Source organism: Muscardinus avellanarius (genome assembly GCF_963383645.1).
Source record: "Muscardinus avellanarius genome assembly, chromosome: 15".
NCBI classification, from domain to species: Eukaryota; Metazoa; Chordata; class Mammalia; order Rodentia; family Gliridae; genus Muscardinus; species Muscardinus avellanarius.
Window position 1 is genome coordinate 65807411 of NC_137801.1, and position 13212 is coordinate 65820622.

Here is a 13212-nt window from a genome sequence, read left to right on the forward strand (position 1 = left end):
ACCCTGTTTCCAAGTAAAAGAGAAAACAGGTCTGGGAGTGTAACTCGAAGGTAGAAAGCCTCTGGGTTCCATCCCCAGTAACACACACACACACAAATAAAATAAAATAAAGAAAAACATATGCATTTGTAAACATATATTGCTATATGTGTCCTTATGATGCACAGTATTATAATTTGATGCATTACATAATGTATAATAATTAAATCAATAGTTAGCATTTCCACCTTCTCCAATGTTAATATTCCATGTGTTGGGGCCTCCATGCTCTTCTGCTCTCGCTATTTTAAATGTATAATTATGACTCCTTATATTTAATCTCAGCTCCCTGTTAATCCTGGTCAAAAGCTTCAACACCACCTAGGAACTTTCTGAAAATATAATTTTTTGAGCCCTACCTCAGACTGACAAAATAAAAATTATTGGATTGGGACCCAGAAGTCTGTTTTCACAAGCCTTCCAAGTTTGAGAACTATCTCTCCAGGATTATAATCCCTGGTTCTCTCATCTATTAAACGATGACAGGGTGGTATGAGGATCACATGAGAAAAATGTATTTTTATTATTCTCCTCCCCCAGAACAGCCAGCAATAGCTCAGCCCTATTAGCAATGCTAACTGATTAAACAGTTGCAATACCCCCTACCCCCCTGTCCTGCCCACATGCTCCGCTGCACCTCTCAGTCTACAGGGGACCCCGGCAGTGTGGAGAGTCAGGACCTATGAAGACATTTTCCCCCACTCTCCACCCCAGGAAATCCAAGCTCTTACTGGATACAACTGTAACTCCAACAGAGCAAAATAACTAGGTGCTGGAGGCACCTAGAGGGAAGTATCCTTGTGGAGGAAGAAAAGGAAACTGTGGTGTATAGCTTCATAATCCCAGGAGAAGGGGAAGACACTCCATTGCACCTCTCTTCGCCGCCCACCCCACTTTTCCTCTTCCAGAGAGACCTATGCCGCCGTTCTGTCTCCACAGCGCCACCTACTGCCTGTATTGAATCACACACTTACTCCTGCTTCCATTCTCAAATGGAAAAACGTGTTGGGAAAAAAATTTTGTGTAGGCTGGAGGTTTTTAGCTCAGGAAATAAGATTCTCAAAATCATATGCAACCAGGATGGGAGTATGGTTCAGTGGCAGAGAGCTTGCTTAGCATGTGCAAGGCCCTGGGTTCAATCCCCAGTACCAGAAAAAAAAAATGTACACAACCGTTGAAGGTTTATACGTATGCACCTAAGTGTTTTCCTGGAGGGAGTTTCATCAGATTTTCCAGGGTCTGTTGTCTAGACAAAGCTAAATCTCTGACCTGTAGAGTGTGAAATTGACCGTCTTAGATCCTGTGACATCCACATCTCCAGCCCTGATCTCACAAAATCACTCACACAAGCCCACACACATTCGTATACTTTCTCAGTAGCTCAGAGATTTGCACATTCACACACACACACTCATATGCTAACACATATATTCACACTCAAACTCACACATAAGTCACCGCAAGCATTAGAGAGGAGTCTGGATAGCTGACATTCTCCTGCACGGGGTGTTTTAGAGAGGTCTCTCTAGAGCAGTGGCTCTCAGTGCATGGGAGTCCTCTGGAGGGCTTGCTCATACAGGCTGCTGGGCTCCACCCCAAGTTCTGGCGCAGCAGGTCTGGGGTGGGGCCCAGGAATCTGCCCTTCCAACAAGTTGCCAAGCAGTGCTCCTACTGCTGCTCCGGGGACCACACGCTGAGAACCGCTGCTCTAGAGGCTCTCCCGTTCCGTGTCCCACGATTCGCACCAGTCCTTATTTCCGTTTACTTGGAGTAAGCAACCACCTTATCCAGCAATCTCGATCCCAAGCATCTGTGTCTGCTTTCAAAAGACTGTGCATGAGCCCAGAAGCCCATTTCCAGAGAGGAGTTCCCACATCACCCAGGCCTTCCTCGGCAGGAGAGACCTTGGGCTCCAGCACTCCCTTGCGTGAGTCCTGGCAGGCTGCTCAGAACTTTCCAGTCCTCACTGTGTCCTCAGCAGCTCTCGCGGGCCTGGCCCCTTGCTGGCTGAGAACTCAGTGGACGCTCCAGCATGGGGGTGAGTTGCACTAGAACATCCCCACTCTGAGGTCCAACGGCTCCTTGGACTGTTGCACCCTGGAATTCTGTCCCTCCACCCACTGTTCTGACTGCTTATAAAGTCCTCCTGCTTTCCAGGAAACAGGCCCCACACATACAGAGGGATCCTTTTCCTAAAGGACTTCAGACGCTCACCTACCATGTCACGCATGATGTGATGACCCAGATGTGATGGGCCTGACAGTTTTTCTTGTCTGACCATAATCTCTGCTATTGCTATTTTTTTTATTTATTTATTTATTTATTTATTTATTTATTTATTTATTTTTGGTGGTACTGGGGTTCCTGGAAGCCCTTCTACCTCCGGGCTACACTCCCAGACCTATTTTTACATTTTTATTTGGAAACAGGGTCTCCTAAGCCAGCGCGCATGGCTGGCTTCGAACCTGCGCGATCCTCCTGTCTCTGCCTCCCAAGCGCGGGGATTGCAAGCCTGCGCCACCACGCCCACCCTGCTATTGCTATTTTAAATTCACTTTTTCTTATTTCATCCTTCAGAGACACACAATGCACCTCCCGTAAACTCTCCTCTTCCCCTACTCTCCTTTACCCACATGAAACGATCACTTTTTTTTGCATTGGGGACTAAATCCAGAGACATTTTATCTCTAAGCTATACCCCCTCATACCTTTTTTCTTTTTTCTTTTCTTTTTTCTTTCTTTCTTTTTTTTTTTTTTTTAAGGTTTGGGGATAGAACCCAGAGGCATTGACCTCCAAGCTACACCCCCCTGCCCTATTTTTTATTCTTTATTTTGAAACCGAGTCTCACTGAGTTGCAGAGGGCCTCACTAAGTAGCTGAGGCTGTCCGCAAACCATGATCCTCCGGTCTCAGCCTCCCAAATGCTGGGATTACAAGCGTGCGCCACCACGCCCGGCTTTATTTTTTCTTTTGAAACAAGGTCTTGCTGAGGGCCTCACTAAGTTGCGAAGGCTGGCCTCAAACCTGTGATTCTCCTGTCTCAGACTCTCAAGTACTGGGATGACAGGGGTTCACCACCAGACTGGGCTAAAATGATCACTTTTTATCACCCCACCGACTAGTTTTATTGGGCCTATTGCTTGGCCTGTGCTCCACCCAGCAATTTTTTTCCTGGAGTTTAGAGCCCACCATCACCTCCAATGCGGGAACGAGCTATGTGGCCAGTGGCCATTTCAGAGCTACAGCCCCACACCGTGGGAGAGGAGAGGGTGCCTGAACTTGCACTGGGAAGGCATTTCCCAGGCTCTTGCCGTCCTTACTCTCTGGCTCCCTCTTGTGGTTGAAAAACCCAAGACCGCTGGGCATTAGCAGCTCCTACCCCTGGGAACATTTCTCTTGGGGTGGGTCTCCTCCTTGAAGACCCTGCTTCCAGATCTGAGGGCTGGTTAGGGGGAACACAGGGACACTTTTCTGCAATCCTCTTCCCAAAGCAAGAGGGGCCCAAGCCAGAGCTGCCTTCAGTGGCTTCAGAGGTGTAAATCCTGTACACTTAGTTGTGACTCCAGCAGGGACGCCCTGGGGGATGGCCCTGCCCTGGTCACCATTGCTGGGGAAATTGAACCATCGGCTCCTCTCCCAGGCTCCTAAGGCCACTAGTCTGTGGTCAACAGGTGACATAATTGGAGTGATGGTGAGGATGACCACTGCAACAAATCCCACAATTGTATTACTTTTTTTTTTTTTTTTTTTGGTGGTGGTGGTACTGGGGTTCCTGGAAGCCCTTCTACCTCCGGGCTACACTCCCAGACCTATTTTATATTTTATTTGGAAACAGGGTCTCCTAAGCCAGCCTCCCAAGTGCGGGGATTACAAGCATGCCACCACGCCCGGCTCAATGGTATTACCTTTTTAATTACAGAATAATGTACTCATTGTAGCTAGCAAAACAAAGAAGACAAAGTCAACTATCTGCTGCCAAGTACTTTATTTTGGTGTGGGGTGTGTGTGTGCGTGTGTGTGTGTGTGCGTGTGTGTGTGTGTGTGTGTGTGTGTTACTGGGGATTGAACCCAGGGGTGTTCTACTTCTGAGCTACACTCTCAGCCCTTTTTTCTTTAACAGTACTGGGGATGGAACCCAGGGCATTCTACCTCCAAATTGTACCCCCAGCCCTATTTTTTTATTCTTTATTTTGAAACAGGGTCTCACTAAATTGCAAAGAGCCTCACTAAGTAGCTGAGGCTGTTCTCGAACCAGGATGCTCCTGTCTCAGCCTCCCAAATGCTGGGATTACAAGCTTGTGCCACCATGCCTGGCAACTCCCATCCCTTTTTAATTTTGAAATAGGGTCTCAATAAAGCTGGGCTTGGTGGCGCACGCTTGTAATCCCAGCGCTTGGGAGGCTGAGACAGGAGGATCGCACAGGTTCAAAGCCAGCCTCAGCTACTGAGTGAGGCTCTCAGCAACTTAGTGAGACCATGTTTTTAAATAAAGTATAAAATAGGTCTGGGAGTATAGCACAGAGGTAGAAAAGCCCCTGGGTTCCACCCTCAGTACCACAAGAAGAAAGAAAGAAAGAAAGAAAGAAAGAAAGAAAGAAAGAAAGAAAGAAAGAAAGAAAGAAAGAAAGAAAGAAAGAGAAAGGAAGGAGAGAGGGAGGGAGGAAGGAAGGAAGAAAGAAAGAAAAGAGGGAGGGAGGGAGGAAAGAAGGAAGAAAGAAAGAAAAGAGGGAGGGAGGGAGGAAGGAAGGAAGAAAGAAAGAAAGAAAGAAAAAGAAAAGAGGGAGGGAGGGAGGGAGGGAGGAAGGAAGGAAGGAAGGAAGGAAGGAAGGAAGGGGATCTTAATAAGTTGCTGAGGCCTTGAATCTGTGACCCTCCGGTCTCAGCCTCCCAGATAACGGCTTTATTCTTAGTCCATCCTCCCCCAGGAAAACAGTAAGCATCCTGCCGGATGTGCTCACACAGGCAAACCCACAGCTGCTTGGATTGACGTGGGTGCTGGTCTCTCCACATTAAGGATTCCCTCTAGGTTAGTAGATGCACATTTTACTCATTCTCTTGGTACTAGAAGTTGAATCCAGAGTTGTTCTGCCTCTGAGCCACACCTCCAACCCTATCTTACTTTTTATTATGAAACAAGGTCTCACTAAGTTGCTGAGAGCCTTGCTAAATTTCTGAGGCTGTCCTTGAACCTGTAATCCTCCTGTCTCAGCCTCCCAAGTACTGGGATTACAGATGTGTGTCCCCACGCTCTGATCTTTTCCACTATTGTTGGGCTATTCTCAGACATTTATATAAACTTTAGATAATTTTATTAAATTCTAGAAGAAACCATTTATTGAGGCTGATTTAATGTATACTTTTAAAAGGATTCCTATCTTTATTATGGTAATTCATTGTCTGGGAAAAAATACTGCTTTCTATTCAGGGCTCGTTTTATGTTCTTCAATAAGATTTCATTCTTTTTGTCACATTTATTACCAGATATTCCATGAGTTTTGGCTCTGTTGTGTATGGGTTGATTTTTCTATTGCCTCATCTAACTGGTTATCACTGGAACAGAAAAAATGGTTGATTTTCGATACTTATCCTGCATACAGCCACGTTCTCTCATCCATACTAGCCATTTGCTGTGTGTGGATGCATCTGTGCTTTAACTAGAACCTCTTGGGTTTTTAGATTTACAATTCCATCTGCAAATAAGAGGAGTTATGTCTCTTTTTATTTATTTATTTATTTATTTTGAAATTTAATTTTGTGTGTGTGTGTGTGGTACTGGGGTTCCTGGAAGCCCTTCTACCTCCGGGCTACACTCCCAGACCTATTTTTACATTTTTATTTGGAAACAGGGTCTCCTAAGCCAGCGTGCGCGGCTGGCTTTGAACCTGCACGATCCCACTGTCTCCGCCTCCCAAGCGCGGGGATTACAAGCCTGCGTCACCACGCCTGGTTGTCTCTTTTTATATAAGCACACTTTTATTGGAAAACTATTTCAAGCCAGGGGTGATGGCGCAAGCTTGTAATCCCAGTATTTGGGAGGCCAAAACAGGAGGATTGCAGGTTGGAGGCCAGCCTCAGCAACCTAGTGAGACCCCCCCTCCACTTAGTGAGACCCTATTTCAAAAAATAAAAGAATAAAATACGGATGGGGTATAGCTCAAAGGTAGACATTCCCATAGTCTTTCTTTGATAGTTTTGAAAAACACAGCTCCATCTCACTACTACCATTTTTTTTCCCCAGGTCAGGGGATGAAACCCTGGGGCATTCGACCTCCGAGCTACAGCCCCTGCCCTTTTTTTTTTTTAATTATTCTTTATTTTTGAAACCGGGTCTCACTGAGTTGCAGAGGGCCTCACTAAGTAGCTGAGGCTGTCCACGAACCGCAATCCTCTGGTCTCAGCCTCCCGAATGCTGGGATTACAAGCATATGCCACCACGCCCAGCCTACCTTTTTTTTTTTTTTTTAAATAAAACTCAGCTAAAGTGAAATGACACATGCTTGTAATCCCAGTACGTGGGTGAGATGAGACAGGAGGATCGCAGGTTCAAGGTCAGCCTCCGCTACTTAGTGATGCCCTCAGTAACTTAGCGGGAGCTTGTTGCAAAATAAAGAATAAAAAATAGGGCTGGGGGTGTAGCTTGGAGGCAGAATGCCCCTGGGTTCAATCCTCAGTACCACAAAGAATAATAAAAATTAAAAATTCTCCATTTACGTTTTGAAATATTTGATCTTATAGTATAAACTAAGACTTCTAAAACAACACTAAACAAAAACAGTGATATAAGTATCTTCATTAATGATTTTCATTGGAAATGAAGACGACATTAGCATTTCAGCATTTAACAAGGTCACTGATGCTGGTTTGATGGTGTTCCGCTCCTTGCTTTCCATTCCTGTTTTACATAAAATTACATTACTTATCAAAAGCCTTTCAGATTCTATTACATGACTCTAGTCAGGCATGGTGGCAAATGCCTGTAATTCAAGTACTTGGGAGGCTGAGACAGGAGGATCACAGGTTCGAGGACTGTCTCAGAAAGTAGTGAGTTGTATCTATGTTCATAGCTGCACAATTCGCCGAAGCCAAACTATGGAACCAGCCAAGATGTCCATCAACAGATGAATGGATTACAAAACTGTGGGGTATGTACACAAGGGAATTTTACTCAGCCATCAAAAAAACCTCAATTACATCATTTTCAGGGAAATGGATGGAACTGGAGGACATTATGCTAAGTGAGATTAGTCAGGCACAAAAAATAAGAAATCAGATGATTACCCTAATATGTGAGAGTTAGGGAGAAATGGGTCATAGGAGGAACTCTAGATGAAAAAGGAAATCCTATAGAGGAGCAAACAAGACATATATCCTATAGAGGAGAAAGGAGGGGGGAAGAGGAAAATCTCTAAAACACACAATGTACTTAAACATATCGAAGTCAACCACTAAGCCAAGCAAGGGAAGGAGGGTCGGGGAGGGAATGGGGTGGGAATTGGGTAGGGGTTAAATCGGTGATGTGTACATGTATGTACACACAAGTTTTTTACCCCAATATGATGTATGAATATAATGCACCAATAAAAAATAAATTAAAAAAAAGTAGTGAGACTTTCATCAACCCAGCAAGGTCTGGGGGTGTATCTCAGAAGTAGAATGCCCCTGGACTCCATCCCAAGTACCACACACACACAATGTTATTTACATAATGCCAAAAGGTTTTTCTTTTTAAATTTGTTGACAAACTCCCTTTATTATTAATTATATTGTTAAATATTGACAACTATTTATAGGGTCTCACTAAGTTGCAGAGGGCCTCACTAAGAAGCCGAGGCAGGCTGTGAACCTGTGATCCTCCTGTCTCAGCTTCCCAAGTACTGGAACTACAAGCATGCGTCACCACATTCAGCTGATATATGGTATCTTATATACATTTTTTTGTAATTTTTTAAAAGGATATTCATTTGGGAGGTTGAAACAGGAGGATTGCAGGTTTGTGGTCAGCCTCAGCAACTTACTGAGATCCTATTTCAAAATTTAAAAATAGGGCCGGGCGTGGTGGCGCATGCTTGTAATCCCCGCGCTTGGGAAGCAGAGACAGGAGGATCGCGCAGGTTCGAAGCCAGCCGCGCTGGCTTAGGAGACCCTGTTTCCAAAAATAAAATAGGTCTGGGAGTGTAGCCTGGAGATAGACGGGCTTCCAGGAACCCCAGTACCACAAAAAAAAAAAAAATTAAAAAATAGGCCTGGTGTATGTAGCTCAGAGATAGATCGCCTCTGAGTCCAATCTCTAGTACCACACACACACACACACACATAAAAAGATATTATTTTGGGGATTAAAATACTTCCCCTCTAGTTTCTTTGTTTTCCAAGAGTGATTTTTGGTTTTTGCTTTCTGTAATCATTAAAAATTTTCAAAATATTTTCCAAATGATCATAGCTTTTTTTTTCAGTACTAGAGATGGAACCCAGGGGTATTATACCTTCAAGCTACAGTCCCAGTCCTATTTTTAATTCTTTATTTTGAAACAGGGTCTCACTGAGTTGCAAAGGGCCTCACTAAGTAGCTGAGGCTATCCACGAACCATGATCCTCCAGTCTCAGCCTCTTGAATGGTGGGATTACAAGCGTGCGCCACCATGCCCGGTTCATTTTTTAAACCTTTAATCCATTAGTAAGATGAACTACATGAATATATTTCCTAATTTAGATTTTCTAATTTTTCCTGGAATAAGCCCAACTTGGTCATTTTTTTCTATTTGTGTGTATCTTCATTTTGGTTTTATATTATTTTGGTTTGTAACTTGGTTTTTTTTTTGTACACTGCTGTATTTGTTTGCTAATATTTAGTTTAGGCATTTTTTGCATCTCTGTTCATGAATGAGATTACCTATACTTTTTCTATAATTATTTTATTTTTGTATTAGGGTTATGCTTAACATAAAAATGAACATAGTAACTTTTTTAACATGTAAGCTTTTGAAGGACTTAAGTAAATTTCAAATTATTTTTTCCTTAATTGTGAGAACTCACTGGTAGGACTATGTGAGATATGTACTTTTATCATTGGGAAGAGTGTGTGTGTGTGTGTGTGTGTGTGTGTGTGTGTGTGCATGGTACTGGGGATTGAACCAAGGGGATATTCTACCTTTGAGATACACCTCCATCCGTATTTTATTTTTATTCTGAAACAGAGTCTGGCTAGGTTAATGAAAGTCTCACTATTTGAGGCTGTCTTCAAACCTGCAATCCTCCTGTATCAGTCTCCCAAGTACTGAAATTACAAACATGTGTCACCATGCCCAGCTGGGAAGATTTTTAAGTATTTATTCAATATCTTAAAAATTATTGGGTCATTCTGGCTTTCTATTAGGTTTTTGTTTTGTTTTGTTTGCGGTCCTGGGGATGGAAGCAGGGGGCATTCTACCTCCGAGCTACACCCCAAGCCCTATATTTTGTGTTCTTTATTTTGAAACCGGGTCTCACTGAGTTGCAGAGGGCCTCACTAAGTAGCCAAGGCTGGCCACGAACCACGATCCTCCGGTCTCAGCCTCCCAAATGCTGGGATTACAAGCGTGCGCCACCACGCCCGGCTCTGTTAGTTTTTAATTGGCTTTGGTGGGAGTTGTGCTCTTCTAGGACTTCATTCGTTTTATCTAAATTCTTAAATATGTTGTAGGAAGTTGTTTATAATTCTCTTTATGATCTCTCTAATATTTTCAGTTAGCTGGTTGTGATGTTTTTATTCTAACAATTATTTACAGCTTCTCTTTTTTTCTTAATGCTGCCTATTTGTTTATTTTGTTAGACTTTTCAAAAGGTCAATTTGGCTTAATCATCTCTATTTCATTTTTTTTTTCTGTTTCAATACTTTCCACCCTTTCATAATTTCTTCTGCTTTTTGTGGGGTTTTAATGGTTTTTCCCCTCATGCTACACTCTCTTAATCTTCTTCAACCTTGTTCTAATATAAACCCTTAAACTTTAAATGTACCACATCTTGTTGATTCATTATTGTCTACCACTAAATACTTTCTAATTCGGGTGAGGATCCTCTGTACCTAGAATGTTTTTATTTTCCAGTGGATGAGGTTTTCCTATTTGTTGTTGCTCTCAATTCCTAACTTACACTGATGATGTCAGAGAACATGATGTAGCTTTATGTATGCCCTGGGTCATGGCATGAAGTGATATCCAATCCATTCTTTTCTAGGTGATCTGTCACTTTAGTTTTGGTCGTCTTGACTGTGCAAGGAGTAACTTAGAGGACTACTTCAATTCCCACCAAATCTTAGCAATCTGGGTGGGCGTCTTTGTTTTTTTTTTAGTGTTGTTGCTATTGTTGGAGTAGACTGTGGCTCACTCCCTGAGTTAAATCAGCATCTGCAAAGTGTGGCGAAGGTGGGGTGGAGGAGGCCCTGCTTTCGCTCCAGGTCCTCCTCTGGCTGAAGGCACTGGTCCAGGACCTGTGTGCATGGGGAGGGCGGTGCACACTCCAGCTCAGCTTCCCTGGCCAAGCTCCTAGCCTTCCCCAGACCCCTGTGAGGACGCACCCTGTGATCCCAGAGCACAGAAGGATGGCAGAGCCTGGGGATCCCTTAAGGAAGAGCTCGAGCTGCCCATCTGCTGCTGTGGTTCTGAAGAGATAATCTGATGGGATTTTAAAAACTGAGTTACAATTCACATATGTAGACTTTTTTTAAAAAAAGCAAATTCAGTGCTTTTTAATACGTCATGCTTTATTTATCCTTTTACCAAGTGATGGACATTTGGAGTGTTTCCTTTTTGGCTATCGTGAATGATGCGGCTATGAACATTCATCTAAACTGGGCGTGGTGGCGCACGCTTGTAATCCCAGCATTCGGGAGGCTGAGAGCGGAGAATCACAGTTGGCGGACAGCCTCGGCTATTTAATGAGGCCCTCTGCAACTTAGTGACACCCTGTTTCAAAATAAAAAATAAAAAATAGGGCAGGGGGTGTAGCTTGGAGGGCGAACGCTCCTGGGTTCCATCCCCAGACCCGCTAAAAGAAAAATGACATTCATGAACACGTCTTTATATGGATGTGTTTTCATTTCTCGGCTATATACCTAAGAGTGAAATTGTCGGTGATCATATGGCAACGCTATGTTTGACCTTTTGAGGAACTGCCAGGCTGCTTTCCAAAGTGACTGCCCATTTGACACCCCCAGGGTTCTAGTTCCATTGGCTGTTATCTGTCTTTCTGATTATAGCCATCTGGGTGGGTATACTGTGGTGTCTCGTTGTGTCTTTGATCTTTATTTCCCTACTGACTAATGATGTTGAACACCTTAAAGCGTGCATACTGGCCATCTTCTCCCTTGATCAAATCCTTTGGATTGCGCATTGTAAGAGTTCTTTGTATATTCTGGATATTAGCTTGATGTTTAGAATTCCTGAACCCCTGACTCACTACACAGGAATCAGCAATCCCAGCCAGGAAAAGGTGGCCACTAGTGGGTATAGATGGACCTGGAGGCAGAGTCTTTCTCCTGGTGCCTACGCAGAGGCAAGCACCTTGCCTCTGCGTTCTCTGCTAATCGACAGAGGCCGAAGCACTGTCTCTTCTAAGAGACCTGGATGGCTACAATATCTACACCGTTTTAGTGAGCTTCTGCAGGTACTAGTGGATTTACATATATTACCTCATTTCCTACCCACTTTAGCCCTGTGAAGTAAATATTACTATTATCACCTTCATTTCAAAGATGAGAAAAAAAACTAAGGCTCAGGATTCAATGATTTAAGTACTTAATGAGTTGCTAAAGTCATTAAGTAACTTCCACAAGGCCACACAGCTACTAAACTTCAGGGTTTCCATTCTCACCCGGTCCTCTGACTCCAGATTTCTTCCCAGTAACCATCACGTATACTTCCTCTCAAACAGCATGTAAAAGTTCACTTCCTAGGTGTGCACATTCATTTCCACGAGTGTCTGGCTCAAGCAGCTGGACACTGGAGGGCGGGCGTGCAAGGTAAGATGGGTTTCGCCCCGGTCTCACGGTCGCTCTGGGCTACTCTCCTCCCCTCCCAGTTTGCCCAGTATGCTGAGATAGTCAACTTCACCCTCCCTGATGGGACTCAGAGGAGCGGCCAAGTGCTCGAGGTGGCGGGGACCAAGGCCATCGTTCAGGTAAGTGATGTCAAGGAGGTGTTGGTTGGGTGACAGAAATGACAAAGTTCCCACACTACCCTGCCAGCTCCACAGGCAGAAAGTGACCCTCTTTCCCTGAGAGCACCTGCCTAGGGTTGGGCACAAAGTGTGCCTGGGAGAGGAAGCCCCCTTCTCTCCAGCAAGCCCCTTAGTCCAGTCACTACTTTTGTCCCACAGGTGTTTGAAGGGACCTCTGGGATTGATGCCCAGAAAACAACCTGCGAGTTCACAGGGGACATCCTACGGACTCCCGTGTCAGAGGACATGCTGGGTGAGTGCTGGGGTGGGGCCCAGCTTCTCTGGCTAGGCCCTTAGCACACCACACCATCCTTGCCTGCTTGTACGTCTGTCTCTCCTGTGGGCTATCTGGGCCAGGGGTTGTACCTTCTCTTCATAGTGTATGCCCACCCAGCTCAGGGCCTGGCATACAGCAAGCATTCAATAATGAGAAGGCAGGTCCAATAAATTAGAGATACACTGGGCAGCTCTTTATTTGGGGTCAGGCTGAAAGACACTGCTAAGCCCTGCGTGTTCCCTGATTCTCTCTGGAGTCCTATCATACCTGGCCTGGCCTTGCCCCCTCTCTCCAGCACTGTAATTCCCCATAGCGCCATTGTCCTGGGCCCAACCTTGCTCTCTGCGGTAACGGAGGGACAAGAGGCGTTGGGGGTGGGAACAGTCAGGGCCCCGGTGCTGTCTCTGAGCTTTCTCCTATGCCCCTTGCCCATTCTCAGGTCGAGTTTTCAATGGCTCCGGCAAACCCATTGACAAAGGGCCGGCAGTCATGGCGGAAGAATTTCTGGATATCAATGGTGAGTGAATAGAGGCTCCGGATGGCTTTAGGACCTACCCCAACCCTTCCCACTCCCAGCCATCACTTCTGCCACCCTCCCCTTGAAAGCCCCTCCCAGCCACAAGCCAGAGGTGAGGAGGGCTCTGTCTCAGGCCTGAGTCCCCACCGCCTGCTTCCGACGTCTCAGGGTGGTGCTGTCCAAGGAG

At 44.9% G+C, this 13212-nt stretch overlaps 1 protein-coding gene across 1 annotated transcript in view; it reads left to right on the plus strand.

Annotated features, from left to right (window-relative positions):
- Nucleotides 1-13212, plus strand: part of ATP6V1B1 (ATPase H+ transporting V1 subunit B1) — a gene marked incomplete at both ends in the record, with an annotated part of 29153 nt that overhangs the window by 9621 nt on the left and 6320 nt on the right. Inside the window, 3 exons of the mRNA XM_080711839.1 lie at nt 12094-12192; nt 12391-12484; nt 12948-13025. Of these exons, the coding sequence (XP_080567965.1) occupies nt 12094-12192; nt 12391-12484; nt 12948-13025 (271 nt within the window). The remainder of the gene's footprint in view (nt 1-12093; nt 12193-12390; nt 12485-12947; nt 13026-13212) is intronic.